The sequence below is a fragment of the Mastacembelus armatus genome, chromosome 10 (assembly GCF_900324485.2).
Source record: "Mastacembelus armatus chromosome 10, fMasArm1.2, whole genome shotgun sequence".
Lineage (NCBI taxonomy): Eukaryota > Metazoa > Chordata > Actinopteri > Synbranchiformes > Mastacembelidae > Mastacembelus > Mastacembelus armatus.
In genome coordinates, this window is record NC_046642.1 from 18576908 (window position 1) to 18604541 (window position 27634).

General features: G+C 39.6%; 1 protein-coding gene across 1 annotated transcript in view; it reads right to left on the reverse strand.

The window, feature by feature from the left end:
* Nucleotides 1–27634, reverse strand: part of LOC113144345 (connector enhancer of kinase suppressor of ras 2) — a 47988-nt gene that overhangs the window by 15026 nt on the left and 5328 nt on the right. The window contains exons 2-9 of the mRNA XM_026330337.1: nucleotides 20522–20685; nucleotides 15235–15437; nucleotides 14117–14204; nucleotides 12890–12931; nucleotides 8222–8341; nucleotides 7728–7787; nucleotides 7546–7614; nucleotides 4356–4502 (exon numbers count right to left, since the gene is read on the reverse strand). Coding sequence (XP_026186122.1) covers nucleotides 4356–4502; nucleotides 7546–7614; nucleotides 7728–7787; nucleotides 8222–8341; nucleotides 12890–12931; nucleotides 14117–14204; nucleotides 15235–15437; nucleotides 20522–20685 — 893 coding nt within the window. The remainder of the gene's footprint in view (nucleotides 1–4355; nucleotides 4503–7545; nucleotides 7615–7727; nucleotides 7788–8221; nucleotides 8342–12889; nucleotides 12932–14116; nucleotides 14205–15234; nucleotides 15438–20521; nucleotides 20686–27634) is intronic.

A 27634-nucleotide genomic window follows, 5' to 3' on the forward strand; every position in this document is an offset into this window, starting at 1 on the left:
ACCTGCCATGTTGTGTATGTTGTACTTTTTTATATCTGTCTGTATTTTTTTTATATCTGACTGTGCGGCCTCTCCCACGTTCAGTCACTTCACTATTCTGTCATTTTGTCTTAAGCCTCCTCACTCACACAGGGCTCTCCATGTCTGTTCCCATGACAACCCCTCGTCTCCCATCCTCTCCTCACCCCCCTCCCCTCTCCTGCGCTACAAGAAAAGGAAGACTGAGGAAACCTAGCGTGTCCTCCTACCTCAGCTTGACTCAAGGACATGTAGATTCATTTGTCATCAAGTCCTTCATGAGGACACAGTGCCTTGCTTCGGATGTCACAGAAACTCTGTCCAAATTTCAAATGAATAATATTTGTTCTTAGCTGGAACAGCTGGGGTGACAAATACGTAGCTCGTACTGACAGTGCCTCAATGAGGATGAGGTTTCCCAGGTTTTGAAAAATTGAGTTTTTCATCATATGTTTTAGGAGTACGCTTCATTTGAGAAAGGAGAATTGAGTGTGGACAGAATGGATAAACAGACATAGAGCCCAAGTGATGGCGAGGTGGGCATAAAGGAAGCCCGGTGTTTCATCACTTCATCAGTGGTGCATTAGGAAAATTCATTTTATATTCCAAACTTTCCACCCTCCCCTCCCTCTGCTCCCTGTGCAGTCTTCCTTTTATGAAGACAGCTTACAGTAAGACGGCTTCACAATAAATAATGAAGATGGGGTGGAAGGAGAAGGAGAGCAAAGCAGGGGAGCTGCGCAGTGTGGTGACTGGAGCTGAGAGTGAAAACAGTAATTTAGTGATTACAGCCCACTACTGCCTGCATGGAAAAGGGGGGTGGGGTGTGGTAGTGGTAGAGCATGATGGGACTTCCACAGCAGGCAAAATTCCAGTCTGTAAAAACTGCACTAAAACCATTTGACCTCTGCTGCATCTCCTCCGAACTACCAAAAGACCCACTGCTCTACCTGATAAGCTACAGACAAGCTAATAATTATATATATATATAGAAAATCATAAGCTGTTAAAAAAGGTCCAACCAATTTACGGTTCAGTCTCATCTGAATCCTATATAATTAAAATGAGAATAAGTCATTTAGTAATGCATTAAAAGAATAGTTTGACATATCGGATAATGTGCTTATTTGCTTTCTTGTGAAGGGTTAGATGAGATCAATTCCACTTTTGTGCACTGAATATAAAGTAACTGCCAGCGGTCAGTTAGTTTACCTAAGCACAAATACTAAAATACTTAATAAAACTAGCTTGACTCTGTCCAAAAGAAACTTGCATGCTAACATGTAAAATGTCATTACTCACACCTTATATCTTGTTTGTGTAATCATAAAAAACTAGGAGCTAAAATGATTTTTTGCAAAGGGGTTTTCTTATCTAATTCTCTGGAAGAAAGCAGATCTGCATGTGTGGATATCTGCAATATGCACCATGTCTTTTTTTGTTAAACTCACTGCCAGCATCACTGTAATTACAGTTAATCATAAAATAGCTTTTACTCCATACTACCACGGACAAACCATAAACACCCAAACGCAGAAAGGGAGAGAGAATGATATGTGGCATTACAGTGTAGCATAAACCAAGTTGCCATGGAAGGATTTGGGGAATAGAATCACATGATAATCTGCAGAGATAAATTGTTTCCTTTGTGGATTCAGTACCAATCCAGCTGAACATTTGCCACATTTGGGCTAAACTTCACAGCCGTACAATTTTTCCTCCAAAACAAGGCTTAGAGGTATGAGTGTGCATGTGTTTGTATGTGTGTTTGCTGTGGAAGTGTGCATGTACATTATGTTTCCAAAACCAAGCTTACAGAGTGCACTGACCCAGTTCGCTCACCCCTCAAAGGAGCGATGGGACTGATAACAGAAAAAGCATCTGTCTGCACACATGTACAAGCATGCACAGAAACACACAGACACACACAGATGGATAGGCATACATACAGCACACTCTCCCACCCCAACACACACACTCAGAGGCAGGATATTTTGGATTCAGTAAATTATCTCCAGTATTTGCTGAGTAGCGGCTCTTGTTTCAGTGCCAGTAGAGCTGCCTGTAGTTGCTTATGAATAATTAAATGCTCCAATCTTTCTGAGAGAACAAATCTAAAACACTCCTTTCTTCTCTTCTCCCACAGATATATCAGTGCTATGATCTGGGCACTCATGAGGCATTTATGTCTTAGCAGCCCATCAGAGTAGAATTCCCACAATCCTTCACTGTTGCACACAGTAAATATAACAATAAGCTCATGCTAACAACTTAGACTGGTGAACTAACAAGGCAGCAACCTGGAAACAAGAACAGTCGACTTGTTAAAGACAAAGATGAAGCTGTAGTAGACTCTGTGGTTATTATAAGGGTTTAATGGCTTCTAGGCTATGAGAGAAAACATAACAAAACACTGAATCTCATGTGAATAAACATTCAAATGTGTGCTACTGCATTTAATTAATTCATTAACTGATGCATTTAATACTGCTATTGTTGCATGTATCAGGAGTGGACAGGAAAAGGAATACAGGGGCCTGATAAAAGACTGGAGTCACCAAAACCGCCTCCTAGTGGACACCTCAAAAACCAAGGAAATGGTAGTGGATTGTCAAAGGTCTAAGCCCCTTTCTTGTCCAATCAACATTTGTGACGCAGACAATGAAGAGTTGGAAGCCTACAAATATCTACGCATGCACATGGACAATAAGTTGGACTCGTCGGTGAACACAGATGTTATACATAAAAAGGGCAGAGACATCCTTTCCTCCTAAGGTGGTTTAGGTCCTTATACATTTGCAGGAAGATGCTGCACATGTTTTACCAAACTATGGTAGCAAGTGTGCTGTTTTCTGAGGCAGTCTCCTGCCTCTCCTGCCTCAGAGATGCAGACAGAAAAAGGTGAGTCCATCCTGGATTACACTGACCATCCCCTTCACAACATCCTGCTAGAACAGAGAGGCAGCTGCAGTGGACATCTCACCTCACTGCGCTACATAACGATACAGGAGATCTTTCATCCCCACTGCCATCAGGCTCTAAAACACCTTAGCCAATGGCATATGACAATAGAACTCTCACTAGTGTGTTTCTAATTAAGTCCAAGACTACCTGAATTTCACTCTGGGGATGAATAAAATGTATCTTATCTTATCTATCTTATCTTATCTTGTCTTATCATCTGCTCACAGACATTGAGACACAAGAGAAACATAAAGAAGAGTTGCTTTAAAAGAACAAAGGAGAGATATGCTGGAAGAGACAGTGAAGGGAGGGTATTAAACAGTAAAGGGAGACCTAGACAAAAAAAAAGAGAGAGAGAAAAAGCCAAAGAGCAGCCAAGCGCTGAGCAGAGATCAAAGCATGCATGTAGCATGATGAATTAGTGAATTAGCCTGATGCAAGGTTAAAAATAGCAGGGCTGGAATGGGGGGGGGGGGGGGGGGGGGGAGATTTGAGGGGGGTTGACAGTAGCGGTCAGAAAGCGCCAGACTAGACCTTGTCCCAACCGTCTGTCTCGGCACAACCTGTTCTTTTTGTGCACAAGTTGTCAGGTGTTCTCAGGCCTCTGAGTGAGTGGCAGATTTACAAAGTATTTTCCTTTAAGTGAAGTGCATGCACCAGCTCTAAGCTGTAAGCCATCAAACAAGCACTTTACCTTTTAGATCTACTGCACATTAATAATGTACTAGATTTTGGGCAAATGCTGAATGAATTACGACCAGCAGGACCAAGTCTCAGTATAAATGAATGTAAATATGAGTAGGAGAATGAATGGACCTTCTGGTATCCAGGTACTGCCCTGCATTAGTTCCTGAACAGAGAGTTTAGGTTATACTATACCAACATTCAACATTCACACATCTCTGAGGTCCAAATATAAGACTTAATTTGTAGTTTTTCCTCTTTCATAATTTGAGTTACTGCTGTCTAAAAATATGTTTTTCGTTTGTGTTAATTCTCTGCAAGTTGAGGTTTCACTATCAACACATTTGTGAATGGCTTTGAGGTGTGCAAGCAGTACGACAGCCTTTAAAAATAAGAGATTTGTTGGAAACACTCAACAGGAGGATTGATGCAAGGTCAAACAGTGGGCAGTGAAACCAAGGGATGAGAGTGAGTCAATGATAAACCCAGAAGCACAACACAGTATACTGTACATAGCGCTAAACCATTCAACCACAAATTCTTAACTGTAAAGACAGGATGTGCAGATATATATGTCCAAGGCTGTATAGAAGAGGGAGAACACAAGCTCTGTCCAAATTTCAATTTATTGCTGAAATATCAGTTGCAATGGTCCTAAGTCAAAACTTCCTTGTGTTGCTGGTATTTACCTGTAGGCCCAGCGGTTTCCATCGGACGTTCCTGAGCAGAGCTGGTGTGGAGCTCAGGGTGTTTTGGGGCCTTTTCTTCAGTGTTAGGATGACTCCACATGGGTCTTCTCTCAGAGCGTTGACCAGGTTCTTCAGCTGCCAGCCCACCTGAGGAGCACACACACACACACACACACACACACACACACATACACACACACACACACACACACTGGGCTATCAGAACTACTGCCACAAACCACATACAATAACTATGCTGTAAATGATGCACTGAAAAATCACCATGAATAAATTTTAAACTTTCTGCAAAATACCACACACATATGCACTGCCAATATTGTCTTTTTAAGTAAAATAACCTTAAATTTAGATTTAAAACATAGTCTGACTTTTTTTGAATATGACTTGTATGAATATTGTAGTATTTAAAGGAAATGTTCCTGGCCTTTCATCTCATTTGGGATAATGTTTCACAAGCAACAATGGACATATCTGGTACTGGCCGCCTCCTTTGACATTTCCTTTAAGCCATAGGTAAGTTAGTGAGATTCATCTACTGTGAACCATGAATGTCTGAATTTTATGGCAATTAGTAGTTGGTGAAACACTTCACTCCAAAACCAAAAAATGCTGTCTTCATTGTGGTGTTAGAGGTAAAGCCAATGGATGACATGATCTGGAGAAACATGAATCCGAGTACCATCCAGTAGCTAGTTGTTGAGATAGTCTGGACAAATGTGGTGAACCCAGTTTGCATATTTTAACATTTTCAAAACATTAGGAATCTGAGAGGTTTAGGAATTTGTCCAGTCTCAGCAGTATGGCATAAGTTTGCTGAATTGTTTCTAGCTTATACATAGCTCATATAATAGCCAGGACTCCAAAAAAGACACAGCTCTGTACCCTGTAACCAAGACTTTCATTGTTTTGTTGCTACCAGTACAGGAAGACACTACCACTATGCACCATATTGTCCCAGCACCGCTGGACTGAAAACACTGTCAAACTGAAACAGAGGATGTCTTTGTCAGCATGGTTAGGTTGTAAGGAAGAGAGAAACGGTGAAAATGTAAGGACTTGACACTGCAGTGTTTCCTCTGGCCAGCCTGTCTCCAGCTCTCAAAGCACTCGTCAGGCCATTGATTGGCAAAGCTGGTCTCAGCTACTGGAAGTGTCCACAGAGGCCACCACACGCTCACTCATACACAGACAGATCTGCTCTGACTTTATTCCTGACATAATGATGACCAGTCTGTGGTAGCCTTTAGCAGCCTGTTTCTTGTCCTTTGACTGGTTTCAGCCAGCGTTCATAGGCACAAGTTACCAAGCTACAAGTTACCTCTGTATTGCCTGCCCTGATGTGCCAGCTAAAAGAAAAAGGAAGAGTTCTAATACACGCAAGGATGCACCTGGACTGTGACCATCCATTTGTACATCCATGTGTACAACCTCAATACGTATTTACCAAAAGTTGTGATCAACTCTCTGGTAAGATCTGTAAACTTGTTTCCTAATTTAGATCATCATTTTGCAAAATATCTAGGCAAACTTATTTTGCAGCTGCTTGTGATTAGGCAACATTTAAATGCATTAATCAGAGCAGTGCAAATGAATCAAGACAGTAAAGTTACAGGCCAAAAACCAAAACATCAAGCTAAAATTAAAAGATGCTATAATGCCCTTTTTGATCCAGCACAATAGTTTACTACTGTTCTGTTATGCAAATACTCAGAGAGCAAAGGAAAACCTGGAGAGACCTACCAAAATAATAATGGAGCATAAACTGCTGCTGGAGAGGTTTTTCAAATCCCAGGGGTGTTCATTATTTTCCCAGATGCTATTATCTCCACATAATTATGCTGCCTCTTCAAACAATCAGTTTGTTATTTGAGCAAATTCCACATTTTACCTCAAAAGGGAAGCTGTGCTAAAAACTGCGAGTCCTGTTTTGAAGTTGGTCTCAAACAGAAGCTCCTGCATAGACATGAATGCAGAGCTGTTGTTAAATATGTGGGATAGGCCTACATAATGATTCTATAATGTAATGGAATTTGTTCACTCAGTATTCGCATTAATCAAATTTTTAAATATGGAGTCTCACTAGATAAACTTATCAGCCGTGATGTTGACAGCAAGTTTGTTGGTAGCGTACATTCATCTTTCCTTCGCAGCAGCTCAATTTAGTGTGGAAAAAAAACTACACTGACTAGAGACTTCCCTCTACTCTTCTCCCCCTTCTCTCCTCCTTTTCTTTTCATCCTCTTTCTCCTTTCCCTAAGTCCCCCTTTCACTTCACCCTTCCTTCTTTGCCTCACATACTCAGCTCTGCTTCATGCCAGCATCCCTTCACTGCTTCATTCCCACTTTCCCATCACACACCTCTGTCTCCCCCTGCTTATCACCTCCCCCAGGGTGAGGGATCAAACTGCTGTGAGGCTCTAGCTGGGGGAGTAATGAGAGGTTGAAGCTGAGAGCCTGGCATGGTGCGATCTGCACCATCACCTCAAGGAGAGAGAGGGAGAAAGATAACAGGCAGCTCCCTCATGCGTCAATCAATGCTGCTCCCCAGCGCCTGCATGTGCGCTTCTGCATGAGCAGCACCTATCGAGACGTATGAGAGAATACTTATGAAAAAAGCACACAAAAGACATCTACACACAGACACAAAGCTTTTTTATTTTCCTTCCCTTTAGAAATCTCAAATAGACTCTGGAACAAATCGTTTGTGCCAGAGCTGACAGTGCAGGCAATAGACACCAAGCTCAATCACATGCTCTCACAAGGCACCGTTCCACTTAAAATGGCTGCCCGTTTTTGTGCCTCCTTCTGATATTATGAGTTGAAAGCAGAAATACAACTTATTCAGGACTGAAAGTGGAACATGAGTTCATATTTTGAACCAGATGCCTCCTTCAGGAGTTACGACAATGGGAACAAATTCCATGAAGAGTGAGCTGACAATCACACTGGACTGAACAAAGGTCTTGTAACAGCTGTCCTATAATCTGCTCCCGCAGCAAGCCTAATTACCCTAAATAGAGACAGGCACAGGATAGAAAGCACCATGGCAGCAGTGGTGATGGTGATGGTGGTGGTAGCAGATATCATGTAACTTGACAGCTCCTCAAAATAGAACGGAACGGAGAACAAAAAACTACATATCCCATGATTCTTTGACTTTTCAACTTACCACAGTCTGGTGGTTGACTTGGATCACCTCGTCCCCTGCATGGATCTTTTTACACTGGTCTGCTGGCGACTGCAGAGGCAGACATCGAAAGACAGAAACAAATACATTTGTGAGACACTGAGATGTGGATTCACTGACACAGTGGCCTATGAGACCATAGATCGCGGTAGAGAGAAACTCACATTCTCTGTGGTTCCGGTGATAACGTGCAGACCGTCATATGTTGATTTGATGTACATCCCCTGAACACAAGCACACATTGGTAGAGAGGGAGCATTCAGGAGAACACACAGTACACAAGGAACAATGTAAAATTCATATTTTGCATCTGTGAATCTGTGTCTGTATCTGCATATATATATGTGTACTATAGCGATTAAAAGTTGAAGCCACGACACTAGTCAGATTTAGATTACAAAAAAGCAGATTTAAAAAAAACATTCACCAAAACATCAAAACAATGAGCCAAAAGATGCCAAAGATGCCTATAGAGCTGAGGGGCAACTGTTTTGATGTTGGACTGAGTTCTGTGATAATTCTCTGTGGTTTCATCACTACAAGTGAAACTCCTTTCGATTGCATATAGTAATTGAATCCATTGGTAAAATTTAAATTTTCTTAGCACAGCTGGCAAACAGACATAATGTATATGTTTGTGTGCATGTTTGGATCTTACCAGCCCTTCACTGGGCATGATGCTGGTAAGGTGGACCACCTCTAGATGTGCCGACTGAGAGACCAGAGAGTCTGACGACAAAGAGATGATGTGGTCGCATATCCCTGCTAAGGTCTTACACTGAAGATAGAGTTGGAAGTAAAGAGAGCAGAGAATAAAATGACAGGAAGAGAGAGGGGGAGAGTGACAAAAAGAGAATGAAAGTTATTGAGATTGGTTTTGGTCCACAAGGGATGTTGTGACCTAGCTAGAGGAGGTGAAACAGAAATCATTTCATCAGATTGTTCCACATCGCCGCTTCCATCATTCCAGCACACAAACTGTTTCCTGTCACAATCTGTCCAGAGGCATGCCCACAAGACACCGTCAGAGACAGAACAACACATCACTGATAGCAGCCAACCCTGAGGCGCCCAGATGACATTTTCTAACATCTAAATTACAGAGCACAGATTTCATTTGGTGTTATCTATAATCTTTTTTTTTTTATTGGAAGATAAGGGCTATTTTTGCCTTCACATCCACTAAAAACAAAATCAGAAAAATTGTTGAGTGGGTGGATTATCAGTGCTTTAATTTCTTAAACACTGCTCTTTTATTTTAACTAATTTGAGGGCATCTGACTAAATACATCAAATAAAAAGCATGGCTTCCCTGTGCCTTTGTTCTAAATAAATCTCCAATGGTTTTCAGGCAATTTGTGTGCTTGGTCACGCGTGTGAGTTAATTTATCATCAGTAGCATCTCTGCCTTCTAATCTTGGCTGACTGACTGCAGCAGGCTAACCGAGACTGTTACCCTGGTTATTGAGCCTAATCACATCGTTGCATAGTGCACACATGCATGCAAACATACACACATGCTGGGATGTTACAAACATACATGTAAGCGAACATACAGTATGTTCTTCACATTCACACGCAGCATGACAATTATGAACCCTGAATGAAGTAATTTTCTCATGTCAACCATAATTAGAAATACAGTAATGAAAAAATACAGTTATGAAAGGAAAGGCTTTCAACACACACATGATATCCAAGCACTCATATTTGCTCACACACACACACACACACACACACACACACACACACACGCATACACAGCACAGCACAGCTCAGGGCCTATGATTCATTCAGTGTGAAAGACAAGGTGGAGAATCATCAGTGAACTGGCTATGTGATGCTTATGTTCTTTCTGTGTCTCCTGCTCGCACACACTTCCATCCTTTTCTGGGTCAGTTCTCTGAGCATTGCTTTGCATGTGTCTGTTTATATAGCAATATTGTGGTCTAATCAATGAGTAAACAATACACATTGGGATATTCACACCCCAAATAATGCTGATCTTGAAAAAAAGTTGAAAAAAAGAAAGAGGAAATGAAAAACATGTTAAAAAAATAAGCAGGGAAAACTGAAGTGGGATATTTCTAATCCTTTCTATTGAGTCATAAGTATCATGTGATGTCCATAGCTGGAAACCACAGTGAGTAGCAATGTTGCAAATCTGCTTGTGTCCCTCTTTGATCACTGGACTAATATTCTTGACCTGGGATTAACATGGGGCCACAACACAAAAGGCCAGCGTGAAGATTCTCAAGTCCTCCTACTCTGAAATGTCAAGCCTTGATCTGACACACCTCCAGAGAATCAGCACACCAACTCTGGGCAAGTTAACCTCTGTGGCCGGCCTCCCTCACCCACCACCTCGCTCATTCTTGTACTCTCTCTTGCATTCTTCCTCAGGGACTCGCACCTTGCTTCTAACACACACACTAATATTCATGTCCACATGCATGTGCATGCTTACCACGGGGCAAACGGGGCAAGTATAAACCTGAACTAAAACATAGACAAAGATGGAGAGAAGGAGGAGGAAATTCAGAGAGGTAGAAGGGAGAGTCAGAGAGGAATCAAGGGAAAGAGAAAACACACAACTAGGACAGTCTTATGTAATTCCTCTCATCCTTATGCATGCATGCACATAAAAACACACATACACACTTCATGCTCTATCAGACACAGACTCACACATGCTCAGATCTTATCTCTCTTCATCTCTTTCTCTCTCACACACTCAAACACAAACACACTATCCATGTCCATGTGATTGCTGCAGGCCGTAGTCAAGAGGCGAGCAAAGTAGCAGTGAGTTTTGCATTATTGAGCAGAAGCTGACAAAAGTACAACTACCATGACAGTAGCTACAACAGAGCTGACCAGAGCTTTAAACAGTCTCTGAACCCTGTGTTGAATACACACTGGAAACTCACTGGCTTGGAGTCTCTCACATACACAACTGTATGGATCAAAAATCAATACATATGTTACTTAAAGGAACAGAACAGATCGAAATGATTTGCTTTCATAATTTAAATGAGGAGAATGATGTTACTTGCATGCCTGTACTATAAATATGAGGTTAGAGCCTGCAGATGGTTTGCTTAGCTTAGCACAAAGATTTAAAACTAAGGGAAACCTGTCTCCACATTAAAAAAAAAGGCCAACAGCAACTTGTCAAGCTGTAGTTATATGATGAATTATTTCTTGAGGGAAGTCACTGGCCTGGTCCAAAGGAAAGCAAATAAACAGTTCTACACATTATTCCAAATCCCTATACACTTTGTATGGATTAAGCAAAAAATCCATGTACATTTGCAAACTTTTGACTGTTGTTTTTTTTTTTACTATTTTTACCTTTAGACATAGATAGCCTCACTGTTTCCCCACTTTATGCTATGCTAAGCTAACCATCTTCTGGCTCACTTTCACTATTATGTTTTACACTTATGAATCACTTCATTCAATGTATAAACACTGAATTACTCTAAATTACTTTGGATATATTGTAATTGGGTAGTTTAATCTACAAGAATAAGAGATAAGATAACATATATATATGCCTTTTGCAACATGCTAATATGTATGTGATAAAACGTTCAACTTGGTAAGTATAGCTGTTATAATATTGCTTGTGAAATATGTGTACTTGCTCACTTTATACAAACTGCTCAGTTTTTTGTAAGTTGTTAGTTTTCATTTTCATTTGCATGTCCAACATCAAAAGATATGTTCTGCTGACACACACAAAGCTGTTATAGACATCTGTCATAACAAAATATATGATATCATTTTAAAGGATATAGGTTTTATATATTTTAAGTACATTATGCACTGAATGCCAGATTATTAAAAAAAACTACTCATACACATTTTAACGTTTTAACCTGTCTCCAAGTAACTTTTTAAATGTTTCATATGTCAGCAGACTTTGTGTGCATCCATATTTAAAACATCCATTTCCGTTTTTAATTTACCATAGCACACAAAATGAAACTTTTAGATCCCTGAGACAACCCTTAGATAAAATATTAAAATCATTATTCCATGTTTATTAATTTCTAAAACAAATAGTAAACAAGGATCAGCAAGGAAGCAGCATCTAATAAACAATTCATTTTCTCTCTCTCTAAATGCTCCAGCAGATCCCCATGACCCTGGTGAGGAATAAGCATTGGATGGATGGATGGATTTTCTCTCTCTCTCTCTCCCTCTCTCTCTCTCTCTTTCTCTCTCACTCCACACTGTCTCCCTATTTCACACATAAACCTCCCACACAGACTTAATCATGTGTAGCTTTTAAGTCTGGCACCCAGTGTTTTGTGTGTGTGTCTGTGTTTGTGTATGCATGTGCGCAAGAGCTCAAATACAATTTTATGATTGCTTTTGTTTCTAGAGATAATGTAATGCTATTGCGTATTTACTATATACCAACAGAAGGTCTAATCCAAGCATTGTCCTGGCATGAAATGCTCCTGTATGTTTTTTTGTGAGCTCCCCCAGCCAACATTTTATTTGGTTTCGTTCACCTGACCTTGAATGGCAGCAGGAAGCGTCCCAAGCCAACTGTCAGCCTGGATCAGACACTAGCTGCTCACTCGGTTTCACACGTGGACGCAGACAGTTCTCCGTCATGCGTGCTCACACACACACACACACACGCACACACAATGGAGCGTTCAAAAGGCCTCAGGCTTGCTTGCATATGAACATGCACAATTGTGTGACAGAAATTCCCACAAAAAACACAGTACTCTGATAATCACACACACTTACGCAGAAAACACAAATGTACATAAGTAAACACATCAGCTCTATTTATTTTCTGTTTGTTTTTGAAGCAGTGTAATTTTGTTTCTCATGCAGAATGATTACAACAGTTATTGGAGCATAATTTCCAAAGACAATGTCTACTAGTGATAAAAAGATATAGGTTTTGGATTTTGGGAGAAACAACTTTCTTGCCAAGATTTAGATTTTAGAAGTCTGATAGCACTCTAGTGCCTCTATGGTAAATATACAGCTGAAACCAGAATACAGTTAGCTTAGCTTAAGCTTATAAAGCTTGGAAACTGGGGATACAGCTAGCCTGTCTCTGTTTAAAGGAGAATCAACTGACCAGCACATTTAAAGCCCACAGCTTATTACATAAGATGTTGTCTTTGTGTACCGTACAAAAAACAAAGTGTGAAAATGACAAGTTGCGGTTTCCTGGTGGGTTATGCTGGCCTTTTTTTCAGTTTGTTGTATAGAGAAATGATAGATGGGGTCTAAATTAGTGAGAATTGTAGGTACTGAGCATACACAGAACAGAAAAACAGAAACTTACCACATGGAGAATCTTATTCTCTGTCTCATACACAGTGCAATCCTGTAAATTGAGAAAAAAAAAAAAAAACAGAAGACCAAAACATGAGATGACTAAAGCATCAATATGAACATCCTCTCAGCAGCTCAAATATCTCTCCTCCTCCAAATGTACCAGTCCGGACGGAAAGAAATAAGAGAAATTAGTTGGACAACAGGAAGAAAAATAGATGACATCTTTTTCTGGAGACCATCAGTAGTCAGCTATTTTATTTCTAACTTTCCACATCATGTATATTACTTTATAATCTAGGCAGGATAATACAATGAATTGATTGATTCTGGATCTGTTTTGCTGCCTGGCACTTCGCAAGCACAGTATTTAGAAACTACAATATTTGATCATAACAGATTGTTATTTAAAGACAGCTGATAGTTAATCTATTTCTGGGAAAGGGGCCCAGTGAATCCACCAGATGCGCATGGTAACAGTAAATTCATCTGTTCAATGCATTAGTGTGGGCAGAGCTGCCACCTTTGTCATGTCTTTGTCTGACATGTTCCTTTGGCTCATTCTGGACCTGTGGTGGTCCCTTTCTCTTCCTTCTACTCTGGCCCTTGTATGAGGGGATGGGTGTTATCTGCTCAGCTCCAGGACTCACTCTGGGCACACATACAAACACCCTCTCACACACACTCTAAGCAGGCTCTTGCAAGGAGGACATGGAGGAGGTCCAGAAGCCCAGACATTGCTTCTGTCCAAACAATGACATTTCTAACGAATCAGAGTATATAAACATAGACCTCCAGACTTATTTAAAGTGCATTTGTTTGTGTGTGGCAAATAAATGAGGGAGTAATCCAGAGGAGGATCAGAGAGGAAATAGGAAATGAAGGGATGAAAGACCTCTAGTTCATCGTCCAACAGGGCCCATAAGTTTACTCAAGGGATAAGGTCTGCTACTGAATCAGTGAGTACATTGCTTAAAGCTGAGAGCTGTTTGTCCCATCAGCCATGCTGCAAACAGCCTGTGGCAGTGGACATTTTTTCCATTTCTGATCAAATCTATACCAAAGAGATATAGACCAGACCAAGCTGCTTACATAATGATGTCCCCAACCAAAACAAGCTTCAGTTTTGGCCTTTCACTTCAATTCCTGACTTTTATTATATGGGCATAATGAATAAGGGCATGATGGATTTTGTGGCGCATACATACTGTGTGTTTGTTAGTGTGTGCATAAGCACCTGTTGAACAATGGTAGTTAATTCTAGGCAGAGCTGCACAATGTTGTTCTTCAGTAATGAATACTCTGTCACACTGGCAAAAGGAGACCTGAAACAAACAAAAGAACAGAGTTAATAATAAAAAACAATGAGAAATCTAATACACATCTGATTCACAAAAAAAGATGGTGAACTTTCATAGAACTTTCATCTGCCCTTCCGTTTTTTTATGGTCTATATGGTGAAACAGGCTCATATTCACACTTTAGATATTTAAATTAATGTCTTTGGTTATTTTGTTTTTAAAAGTATAATATATAATTGTATTTTTCATTGCCATCTTCGTTTGTTTTGTTCTGCTGCAGTGTGAATTTAAAAAATGTGGGAGGGCAGTGAGGGTGAGAAAGAAATAGAAGCATTTCTTTGCTTTTCTCAGAGCTCAGGAGCAACTGATAAAGGTAAACAACAATATTTGGTTTTATATTGTGGCCAGGAGGCAACACAACATCGCTTTATTTTATGTGTTCTCAGTTTCATATGGGTCTATTATCTGATGTAACTTCACAACAGAAAAACAAAACCAGTTTTATGTGTGTGATAGCAATCTTTTATCTGTCTATTAGCAGAGACTTAGCACAAAGACTGGAAGAAGCAGAAAACAGCTATCCTGGCTACCTCTGTCCAGTCTTTGTGGTAAACCTTTAACTGTTATGTACTCATCTAACTCATAGCAAGAAAGATGATAACCAAACTATTCCAATTAGTTCTATATTAGTTGTTTATTGTTTATAAATAAGAAGCTACTAAGATAATGAAGATAAATGATATGTGTATGAATATGAAAAATAGCCCCATTATAGTCAATGCATGGTTATGTCAATTAACAAAATTATAATTTAAAAGGTATTTATTGATACCAGCAATTATTATAAGTATGTGCTTCACAGGTGGCAAATATTTCAAATATTGGAAAAAGGAGCAGTGGAGAGACATTAATTTGGGGGATTAAAAGGCTATTTCTTCTGTTTTATATTGTGACCATAACTGACTATGTTTTGCAATAAAAGTATAGAAAATTTTGAATTTAGAAAAGGGAGATAATGTCAAATTAATTTTACAGCGTCAGGTGTCGTCCCTACCTGTCGAGCCATGCTAGCAGGTTCTTGGCTGCACCAATCAGATCCACTACTGACGTGAGGAAATCATTGGGGAGCCTCCGGGAAGCTCGTCCATCATAGTGTCCACCCCTCCGCCGGCCCAGGATGAAGTTCTGGAGGTTCTTTGCTGAAGCGTTCAACTTGTGGGACAAAGTTCTGAGGTTCTCTGTCTCTAGGCCATAGTTCTAGAGTACAAACAGCAGACTCATTTTAGAAGTACATTTCTACTGATGTTCTTAGAAAGCAGTGCTTTGAAAATACTCGCTTACTTACTGCCAAGTTAGATGAGATACATCTTTTATCTGTGTGCTAACTATGAAGCTTGGCACAGGAGGAAATTATCCTATCTTAGCATAAAGACCAGGAACAGGGGGGGCATAGGTAGTCTGTGGCTGTTAAATATATCACTTCAATCTTCTCATCTCACACTCAGCAAAAATAATAATTAGCACATTTCATAAAATGGAAAATTACAGGTTTATAGTCATTACATTATAGTGTGAAACCATTGTAATGTATGACGAAATGAATACAACATAACTACAAATGCCGAATGTCTAAATGAGGATGATCCTTCCACAACGTGTTATTTGTTGAACAGTAAAGTATGTACTGTAGTGTAACCATAAATGGTCATTCTGAGTGGTGGAATGAATTAAAATTTGAATTAGTGTCTCCGAATAACCATTAGCACGTTCATAAAACAGCCACACTCTGCACTGTTGCAAGAACACTGAGCTGGCTGAATAGCCCATTACTGCACTGTGACCCTTTTAAATACACAAACACACACACACACACACACACACAGACGCACTGAGCCACATTGCACTCAGCGTCCCAAGGCACCTCTAGTCATGTCCTGTCTGACAGAGCCTGATGCCTGCTGACACAAAGGCTCTATAACACCCACACACACACACACGCACACACACACCCTCACACACACACACACACACATAGTCATGCACATACTTCTATGTTTGTGAGGACACCATTGACCTAATGCATTCCCTAGACCCTTACCCTAACAACATAAATCCTTACCCTAACCCTAATCTAAACATAATACTAACCTGAACCATAAAGCCAACACTTAACCCTCTGTAGTCTGAAAAAGTGAGGACCGGCCAAAATTTTCTCAATCTGATGCTCAAAATGATCCGCACAAAAATAGAAGTACACACACACGAATATACACACAGACACACACACCCTACTCACAAGATGAGCTAGACATATCTATTCCTCCTCTGCCTCTAGATCTGTTATACACAGTCACGACCACAGTGACTACAAAGGAGAGAGTGTTTCACAGTGGCAGCAGAGACAGGAATTGGAAAGAAAGGCAGAAGACAAGAGGGAGAGAGAGCGCCCAGCTCTGCATCTGGCTGAAACTGGGTCATGCATACACTGTGTTCTGTATAATCGACTGTATTCTGTGTGAATGTAGATGTATGAATGTACTTGGAGCATACATGTTTGCACAGCTGTAATTAGGCTGTCCTGTGATTTGATCTAAAGCTGTGTGTGGCTCTCTCTAGGGGACAGCATGTTGAGATAAAGCAGGGGAATAATGTCCAGTGTCAACTGTTTGAATGACTGCGTGGAGAAAAAGACTGAAATAATTTAAGCAGTGCATGCATATGTGTGCTTGTGCGATTGTAAAATCAATACAGGAAGAGGGTGATACCATTAGAGCAATACCAAAACCTTCCTGTCAATGCGGTTGCCATAGCAGCCATGCATAGAGTGGCCTCTCCTCTATGCTGATATTTCTAACACAGGGGTGGGCAATCCATGTTCCTCGAGGGCCACTGCCCTGCTTGTTTTCCAACTATCCCTGCACTACCCACTGCTGAGTACCTGGATCAGGTGTGTTCAGCCAATCACAAGCTGGAACATACCATCTCAGATGAGGAAATTTCGTTACTCTCAGACCCTTGGTGCATACAGATAAACACTAAATACTAAATAGTGCAATGTAAAAATTACAATAATGCAAAAAAAAAAAACTTAGATAAGAAGTAAAAAAAAATAGATAAACAAGTTCAAATGGCTTAAAGCACATAGCAACATGGCATACAGTGGGCAAATTGGGGGAAGACAAAATGAATTGGTACCTTCCAGTGCACCTGACCCAGATAATCAGCATTGGTAAGGCAGCGATTGTTGATAAACAAGCAGGGCTGTGGCCCTCAGTGCCCACCTCTGTTCTAACACCTAACATCTAAGTGTTTGGACAAAGATGGCTTCACTACATTTTAAGTAAGATATTAATCAGTCTTGCTCTACTCTAATATTATACTCATTATTCTTGAACATAAGCTTTGTAGATCACTTCAAACTGTATATAACCTCTTTTCATGAAGAAAATATTGATTGCGTGTGCATTGCTTTACACTCAGAGGATCTAGGTTCAATCCTCAACTCAGACAGATGCGTTTTGTATGAGTGAATTTCAGTCAACTCGTCAAGAAGCTTAGGGTTACAAATTGTTTAAGCATGAGTGAGCAGGGAGGTCAGACCATAATGGGCAAATGGGCAAACCCAGATAAGTGATCAGAAATAACATCCAATATTAAGCTTTCCTACATGGAACATCTCAGGACTTTTTTCTAAATAGTGTAACATTCAAATAAGTTTGAGAAGAGCTTAAAATATAAATTATAGCCAACTAACTTTCAAGTAGCCAAGAGGATTTTAAAATAAATATGTAGCCACACAGGGTAGCATTAAAAAGGACCAAACAGATAAATAATTACTATTAGACATTAGGACAACATATTATAAGAAGTTAAACTTGATATTTGGATATAGAGGGGAGAATATCTTTGCATACTTTCTCTGGTATGTCCTAACATATGCAGCTCAGTATAAATAAAAATGATAAATTATTAGAAGAGACATAAATATGTGTGTTAGCCAGAGTGCCGACCACAGAGTTTGTCTGCATTTTGCATCAAACAGTGAATGATGTCATACCTCTGGCAAATCTCTCTTAGAAATAACATTTATATAAAACTAAATTCCAACAGCAAATACATTTTGAAGGAAGCATAATGTGATTACATTTTCTATTCATGAGGAAATGTTGCTAATTAATGCACTGGCAAGTCGCAAAAGTGCTGATACTGAAAGTATCAGTAAAATTATCACAGACAATTTATTTCATTTGGTTTCCACCACAATATTAGATATTAAAATACAATAACATCCTGTAGCGACCACCACACCTTTTTTATGGTTATGATTAGAGGCTAACTAACTCAAATACAGTGACACACCTGTTATAACAGTGTCATTGATGTGTGCCTTTCAGTTGAGAAATATTGGGATGCATTGTGATGTCATTTTATTCTTATATTATGCCCATTTCTCTGAACATCTTGCTGAAAATTCACTGCATACATAAAAATCTACTTAGCATAGAAGCTAGGGGTAAAAATTCAATTGCTCAGCCATAAAGGAAGGGACTTTTCACATTTACAGCGAGTCTGAAGGCTCAGTCAGTGCTTGAAACTTGCATTGATCCAGGACCACAGAAGCTGCCCCTTTTTACTGCAGAAGTACCAGAAAGTCATAATGGTTGAGCCAGGGGAACTGGGTATTCCTTTCCCTGTAATGGATTATATTGCTGAGAATGGTGAATTGCCCTTTATTATCCAAATATTCACAGTCTAGTGGTACTACAGAGCTGTGCCCTGTTACGTTGAGTGAACCGTTAATGAGAGGTATGAGGTTAGGAGTTTCCCCAGATACCTTAGGGTAGCTCTGTTTTAATATTATTACTTATTATTATTTTATTCTGTTATTTTTTTTGTAGTGTTGATCATCATTTATATTGTTCATGATAAAACTTTATTCATCAAAGGTATTAATGAGATTAGGTCCAATGTGAAATCAGCAGTGGTCCATTGTAAACCAGCCACTAGTGACCATAACCCAAAATGTTCATACTAATCCCTCTTTGCACAGGAAAACTATGTGCACACAGTTTGGCAAGTTTAGTAAATTGTACATTATAATTAAACAGTAAAAGTCTGCCTGTAATTTTTTTTAATTTTAGCATTCCTCTTTGAGTTCTCTTCCAAATACATTTGGCTAACTCAGGGCTGTGTTTAAAACTTGTCTGACACCCTGACCACTCACTTCCAGATCTCAGAATTAATGTACAGTGTTATTATATCTGCTAGGACCAAGAGCCAAAAGACCCAAGTTGTAATAACCCAGCATTATCTTTTAAAGCCATTCTCAGCAGCACTTTTAGTGATTCATTTTGTCTACCTGGCATCTGTGTGTGTGTGTGTGTGTGTGTGTGTGTGTGTGTGTGTGTGTGTGTGTGTGTGTGTGTGGGTGTGTGTGTGTGTGTGTGTGTGTGTGTGTGTGTGTGTGTGTGTGTGTGTGTGTGTGTGTGTGTGTGTGTGTGTGGGTGTGTGTGTGTGTGTGTGTGTGTGTGTGTGTCCAGTTCCAGGACATATGGTGATTGCTGCTCCAGGACACTCATTCCCATGCTAGAACATTTAAATGAGAAGAGGTGCTGATTAGCACACACACACACACACACACACACACACACACACACACACACACACACACACAAGCAAACACTGTGACACACACATTCAAACAGCCCCAACTAATCCAGCCATGTGTGCCTGTGAGATAAGGTGCATCCTGCATACTCTTTCTACATACTCTCTCTCTTTCTCTTCCCCTCTCACTCTCCCTTCCACTCTCTTTCTCTCTCTGGGAGAGTAGCACCTAATTCTCCCTAATTCCCTAATCCTGAGCAAGGCCACTGCACCGTCAGTCAGCAGCAACTATGGAAGTACACGCAAAGCATGGCCCAAATGATAGAGGAATGTTCTAGTCATTTTTTCAGTCCAAATCAATAACTGGTGGAGACAAAATAAACAACCAATATATAAATTGTTCAATTTGTTTCATGGTCACAGAAAGGAAAACTTTTTTGGCAAAACAGAGCAACAACTACCTTAAATATAAAAGTCATAACACAAGCAGATGAAACATTCTATGTTTGAAATAAAATTCTTATAGTAAATATTTAGGAAATAGGAAATGGTGCGCATTGTATAGTTCTAGGCTTTTTACCATTTGTTAGTTTTGACTTCAATAATTTTGGCCTTTGGCATTTATACTATGACACACTCAAACACACACATCTTAAACTTACACATGCATCACTCATTACAAGGTACTATGGATTGACAGAAAGAACATCAGTAAGAAACAGAAGCTGACTGACCAGGGCACAGAGGAGGTCGACAGCTTCCAGGATGAGCTCCTGATGCCCTATTCTGGTGACACCAAGCTCCTCTAGTTCCTGATGGGTGATGTGCAGCAGCTGCTCTCCCCCCATCTGCTCCCTCTCGAAACTCTTCACATACTGCTGGAGACAGTCATCCAGACCTGAAGAGACAATAGGCAGATAAAGATGAGTCTGTGCTGATCATTCTATGTACTGTCAACATATTTGTATTGATCTTAGGGCTTGCTGTCCTTCCAGAAACAAAAAGAGGAGAAAATGAGAAGAAATGATTGTCATATTGTATCCTAAATCTTTGTCTATTTAGATGCAACACAGAATTCAGAGTGCACACATACACACACACACACACACACACACACACACACACACACACACACACACACACACACACAAAGCACTGAAAAAGTGTAACCTGCTAACTGTGACCTAGAAAACAAATCTGCAGGTGCAGCTTTCCAGTATCTGATGATGATTGTGCTGTAATGTGATTTCAGTAAATGTAAATAAAAAAAGTTTTCAGAGTTTGCAGAAAGAAAACAATGTACTTCATGCACATTCTAAGTGATTGTGTGTCTAAAATATAACTCGAAAGGTGTGAGTAATGTTGATGTATGACTTCTGCTGTTATGCTGTGGCTGTCTGCCATGATGAGGGCCAATCAGCTTAACACAGATGTAGAGGGTTCAGGATACAATTGATCAGTAAGAGCTTCAGGCTTTGAACCTAACAAAATCAGCAAAAACCACACCTCCTCACAGACCTAATGAACAGACCTGCTCAAAAAATGAGCACACAGAGCAAAAATCACATGGAGCAAGCAAATTCATGCACCCATACATAAAGGCACAGAGAAACACAAATGGTACACTATCCCTCTGTGAACACACACTTCAAACACAGTCACACATACAAATAAAATTACACCCGCTGTTGTTCAGGGTCTTAACACCTCTGTGGAGGCATGCTGCTAAAGCTGAGTGGAGCTGTGAGGAAAACACTGATGCCCAAGGGAACTAATGCTGACAAAGAGCAGACAGTGTGGTAGCACCTTAACACAGTCACCACACATAAACACACACACACTCACTGCAAACAATGAACAAGAGGCATCTTCCTGTTGGTATGCCATGGGACCTAACAGACAAAATATAAGCATACTGCTGCTCTGATTGGCATGGACAACCAGTCTTGTTACATACAGAACTGTATAATAATTTTTAATCTAACACATCAGTAAGATTCTCTTCACTGTAGCAACACTAGTGAAAATGGTGTAATGGAATAGGCCACATTCCCAATGGACAGGGCCTTATGTACCACATGTTAGCATGTGTTTCACATGTGAAATGCAAGGTTTTTATGATGAAAAAACCTCAACTAGAAATCAAGAGGTTTATATGTAGTATGCATTTGTAGTTTGGCATTGTAGTCAGGTCATACTTCTTTAAAATATTTCAGCAGCTGTTAAGAAATTAAAAATGTCTTCAAAATATAGCTTAATATTTACTAGAAAGGTGTTGCTTGTAGTGATGAACCTACAGAGACCTATCAGTGAACCTGTAGCTCCCCTCTTTTCTGTAAATGTTTTAATGCAAAATGTTTTATACAGTGGCAAAGTAGTCTAGTGTTGTATAATAAATCATCACCTGTGTTGACAGAGATATGCACAAGTAGACAAACTGTACAGATTTCTTTAACTAATCAGCAGCTACAGCAGCAGCAGATGGAAGCAGAGCAGAAAGAAAGCCCAGCAGTTAAAAACTAGGATTTGTAAAAATGTGGTTCCAGGCCCTCACTATGAGAAAAAAAAAACAAAAAACAAAGATGCTATTTCTCAAAATGTAAGCCTTTATGTCCAGACTTAAGGGAGGTGAGCCTCCCGTTCCAAACCAATGCCCCTTTCTCATTTTCTCTGCCACTCCCTTCCTTTGACATTTGTCGTTTCCCCATTAACAGTCCTGCCTCTTCATCTAAAGCATGGAAGCACCTTTTAAAAGTAGGCTTAAAGTACAGCATCATAATGCAAACACAGTATGTGATTATCTTTGCAAAATTATGACCATTGCACATTTAAGATTCTGGTGCAGGTGCGAAAAGTGAAATTACTTTCTCATGCTTATTATTCTAGTCATCTCTCCACTCATGTTCCTGGTGTCCAACTGATAATTCATTGCACCTTTGCCTTGCTTTCATTCACCTACATTAGTGTATAAAGGATATAAATTATATAAAGAGGCAATAAATAAATAATCAAATAGCTCCATGCTGACTACCACTGCTTCTTCTATGCAAACCTCATACTTTAGCCTTGCCCTACTTGTGCAACACATGCATAGATGAATTGGCTTGCTATGTTGACCGCAGTGCATCTGGCTGCCTTTTCTCTTTAAGCTTGATGGGATTTGTCATTTTAAAATATCTGACTATACATGTGCACATATGTTTACTCACTCACATATTTAAACAACCACATATTTTAGAAATGCACACAGATGTATCTTTGCTTGAATACATACACACTGTGACACACAGCTAGTAGCCAATCAGATGAGTCAGAATGCCTCCCCTAGAGGACAAACAGCTGATCCTGCTTCATCTGCTGAGTTCATATGCCAGCTGGAAATAGCACATGGTGCTCACAAACACACACACACACACACACACACACACACACACACACAACCTAACTAACACGTAGGGGTCAGGTTTGTTAGTACTGCACCTCGTCAGAGAGTTAACGATAATAAAAATAACGTAGCTGTTACTGTTCAGGCTCTCCAGCAGTTGAGAAATTAGACAACAACAAATATTTTCTCCTGCCATCCAGAGTCCTTCTGTTCACATAAACTACAGAAAATATGAAAACTGACCTTACACTTTAATAGGGACATGCAGAGTAAGAAGAGTCAAATAAATCCTACTGTCTAGGCAGCTAAAATAAACAAAAAGTAATTTTGTGTAAATAATGTCAGAAATGCTTTTCTGTGTAATCAAGTCATAAGCTTCTGCTGTAGTTTCACCTGGGATCTACAATGACTATAGAGGATATGATTTAATCATACCTTAACTGTAGGTAGTTGAAATTGTGCTTACACCAGCTTTCACAGTGTTTGGAGTCACTACAGTGGGCTCTCCTTGTGTGGTGATGACAGGCCACACTAATGTTTCTCCTGGAACTGTTGTTTTTCCAGTTGTGTTTCAGGAACTTAATATTGGACAGTGTTTGCTGAGTCTGGGAATTGCCTGCAAATCACTCATGTGTTTGCACTTTGAATAGCCTTTTTTAACCTAGAGTCTGAGAATGGTTGGATATAATAAAGTATCCACAAGTGTTTTTCTATTTCTGCTGCATGCAACATACTGCATGCAAATGTTACTCCAATTACTCACAACACTCTAGAGCCTCCTGTGACACTTGGACTTCCAAATTGGAGTTTGCTCAAGGGTTTTTTCAGTTTCTATTTTAGGTTGTCAAAAGCTTTCCTTAGAATCTTATAGACAAAACCACCACAAAGTAGTGCTGGGATCTGACAGCTTAATCCATTTGGGATTTGGTTCCAGTCCCACCCAGCATCTTACTATAATATCCTAGAACAGGGCTGCCCAACCCTTGAGGGCCACTGGCATGCTTGTTTTTCAGCTATCCCTGCTGTACCCACTGCTGATTACCTGGATCAGGTGTGTTTAGTCCATTAGAATCTGGAAGATAGCATCTCAAATGAGGGTGGAAGTGAGGGAAGATAAAGTGAAATGGTATCCCCCAGCTTCTGATTGGCTGAACAGACTTGATCCAATTAACAGTAATCAGCAGTGGGTAGGACAGGGATAGGTGAAATACAAGCAGGACACTGGCCTTCAAGGACCAGGAAAGGGCACCCATGTCCTACACAAAAACACATTTTCTGTTAAAATTATAATTATTTTGATTACTTTTTTTTTAAAGATTTCTGAATTTGTGTTCTTTACGTTGTACTCACTAGCTTGAAATAGGCAGGCCTGGTTGGTAAAAACACATCGTTGTACCATTCACCATTTATAGGTTTTATTTTAGTAACATCTGAATTCAAATATAATGGCATCGGTTGCCAGATCACTCTCAGTCAAATCTATTTAAACTGCACTAATATAGACCTGATGAAACAATATTTTTGAATGTTAAATTCATAATTTAAAAAAAAATCAGAAGACTCATTCTAAGATAGAGAAAATGCAGCTGCTGGTATTTCCTGGTGATTACACACAAATGACAACATATTTATGAATAGCATATTCCATTTTTGCTCATGGATTGGTCAAAATATTACACATTGAGCTTTTAAGCTCCAGCAATCTTACCAGATCCTTTCTTTCTTTTGTCTTGTTAATTGCCATGAAGTAATGCATAAAACATTTGGCAAGTCATGTACAAGTATTATGAATGTACTTTTTAAATATTGTATTGCACAGCTGTGTATCATCAGATAAAATCCATCAGTTATAAGTATTCACATTCAATAATTCAACTTGTGTGCTGAATTTCAATTCAAACCTGATAGTACTAAGACGGCACTATGTTATTTTTTATGGGTTTTTTTTTTTCTTTCTTCATTGTTTGCTTTGTGCCAAATCTAAGACGAAATTATATTTTGATTAAATGCAACTGATGTATCTCTATAAGAAAAACTGAAGGGATTCCAACCATCACTGAATCCCAGTGTATTAAGACTTGAGCAAACACTTCATGTTGACACCTTCATCCACATTTTATGCAATTCCCTCCAATATTTTGCTTTTTCCTGGGCAAAATAAACCCCTCCCATTCGGAAACACGGGAGTTGCCAGGCAACCAGAGCAAGAGAGGCCCCCAAGGAGAAGGATCAGCAGTTGCTGCCCCTCAGGAACCTGCACTGATGCTATGCTAAGGAGCACACATGGACACTAGAAATACACACACAGACATGCCTAGATACATCTTTCAGACACTGACTGAAAAAGTAAGACCACAAAAAATAAAACTAATAATAATACAATAAATAAATAAAAAGCTTGACATTGCATTTACAGCTGAATATGGCTCAAATTGAAACACACAGCAGTCACTTTGCTGCTTGGCCATAAATATTCACTGAAATTAGACTGTCAACCCTGTGTTTTCCTCTGAGGCCTTGTTTGGGTCAGAGTGGAGCCTGGGCTAAGAGTGGCAGCAGGCGGCAAAGGCTCATGTCCCATCACCTTACCCCCATCTGTGAGCTTCCAGTTGGTTTAAGTGGTTGGGTGAGTGCGAAGAAAAGCAGCACTCACTAAAAATATTCCTACTGTGAAATATTCATCACATCATGACAAAATATACTTAAGACTATAGTGCATCACAGACTCCTTTCTGAAATCCAGCTAGCAGGGAGGTGTCAAGAGGCAATCCCAAGAAAGAGGAAGGAGGAAAACAGGGTCAGTCAGCTCAACTCTGGTCTGGGGATCAAAGATACCTGAGTGAATCTGGCTGTGACTACAATCATAATGCAATTATAAGAAAAAGTTAACGTACATTTTTAGAAGCTTTACGTTGTATGCCCTGGTTATCCTCTTTTTGAAAATGCAAATTGGCTTTTGCAAAAAAAAAAACATAGCTTTTCTACAAAATATATACAACAGTGTCATAATTATGATGTTCATAGGTCTATATTAAGGACATCTTATTACATTTTTTAAAATCAACAATGGATTAAATGGCTGAGTGTAATGTAGTGCCACTCAGGGGAGTGTATTTGAATATTCCAAATGATTATTTTGTTTTTATAGCATGCAACTTTACTCATTTGGTTCAACCTGACAGTTGTCATCAACAAATCCCAGTTTGTGTAGCTTCAGAAAGTAACTTCATATGTTTCCATCTGATAATCCAATTGTATGCTAAATGCCAAGCACCTAACCACTGACAGAAAACAGGCAACTGGTAACAGAGGAGCACTGAAGAGCTGAAAAGACAAATTTCTTTCTCAGGAGTTGATGGAGAGCAAAACAGAGCAAATATCAGTCATATAAAACTAATGCTAATATTGCTCCATATCAGCTGGATCTGTAAACAAACAACAGCTTGATAACATGTGTCATTGTAACTTTAAAAACATGATACAGTACATCTGTGCTGTGCTTAGAGATTCTTGTCATTTTCTTCAAGTGGCAAAAAAATGCACTAATGCAGGTTTAAACATAACATAATTATTCCATTAACTGTGCACAGTTTTACTGGGCAGTGTATTACAAGTGAGCTAATAATTTGCAGAAAAGATTACTAGGTTACTTGCACTCATGCTTGACTGGTTCCTCAATCTTCTGTGACTGCTTTTGGTTCCTGTTTTTTTTTTTTTTTTTTTTTTTTTTTTGTTGTTTTTTAATTGCTAAGTTATTACAGCTAATGTTAAACTAATTATAAGCTCTTGGAGCTATAACATACTGGACAGTACAACTACAGTATGCATTACTGTAGCTCGAATGCTTTCCCCTTAATTAGCAAAACAAATGAGTGAAGAACCATAATGCAATAAAGCTTCAGTGATATTCTGTTTGTTTGAGCCTTAACATGTGAACTAGCTTTGCTTTACTGTAATAGCAGCACTAACAGCTAAGATAAACTGTTCAGGCTGCACCATGGTCAGTCAGTCAGTTCTAGATCTATAGTTTTTAATCTAGTGTGATCCTTTAAGTTAGGCTTTTACAGCATTTGCTGGTATGTAAAATCAGTTATGTTGTAAATTTGAAATTTTCAACTATTTTTGTTGTATTCAGAAATCCCCAGTGTCCCTGTCTATATATCATGCAGCCCCTTGTGGGATCATGGTCCTCAGGTTGAGAAACTTTTTTGAAGTAAACAGAACAACAGGTGCAAAAGCAACCTAGTAAATCACATACGTATATCCACACACACACAGGCTCCTTTGTCTGAGCAGCCGGATAGAGCGGGTGCTTTGATATGATGCCCACTGCATCTCCCATTCTCCGCACTGCTCTGCAATCGCCTCTGTGCTCTCCTCCCTCTTTCTCTGTCATGCCCACCCTTCCCCTTGCACCCTCTCACATTTGCTCCCCATCTTAGACTCCTCAGCCTTTCTTTCA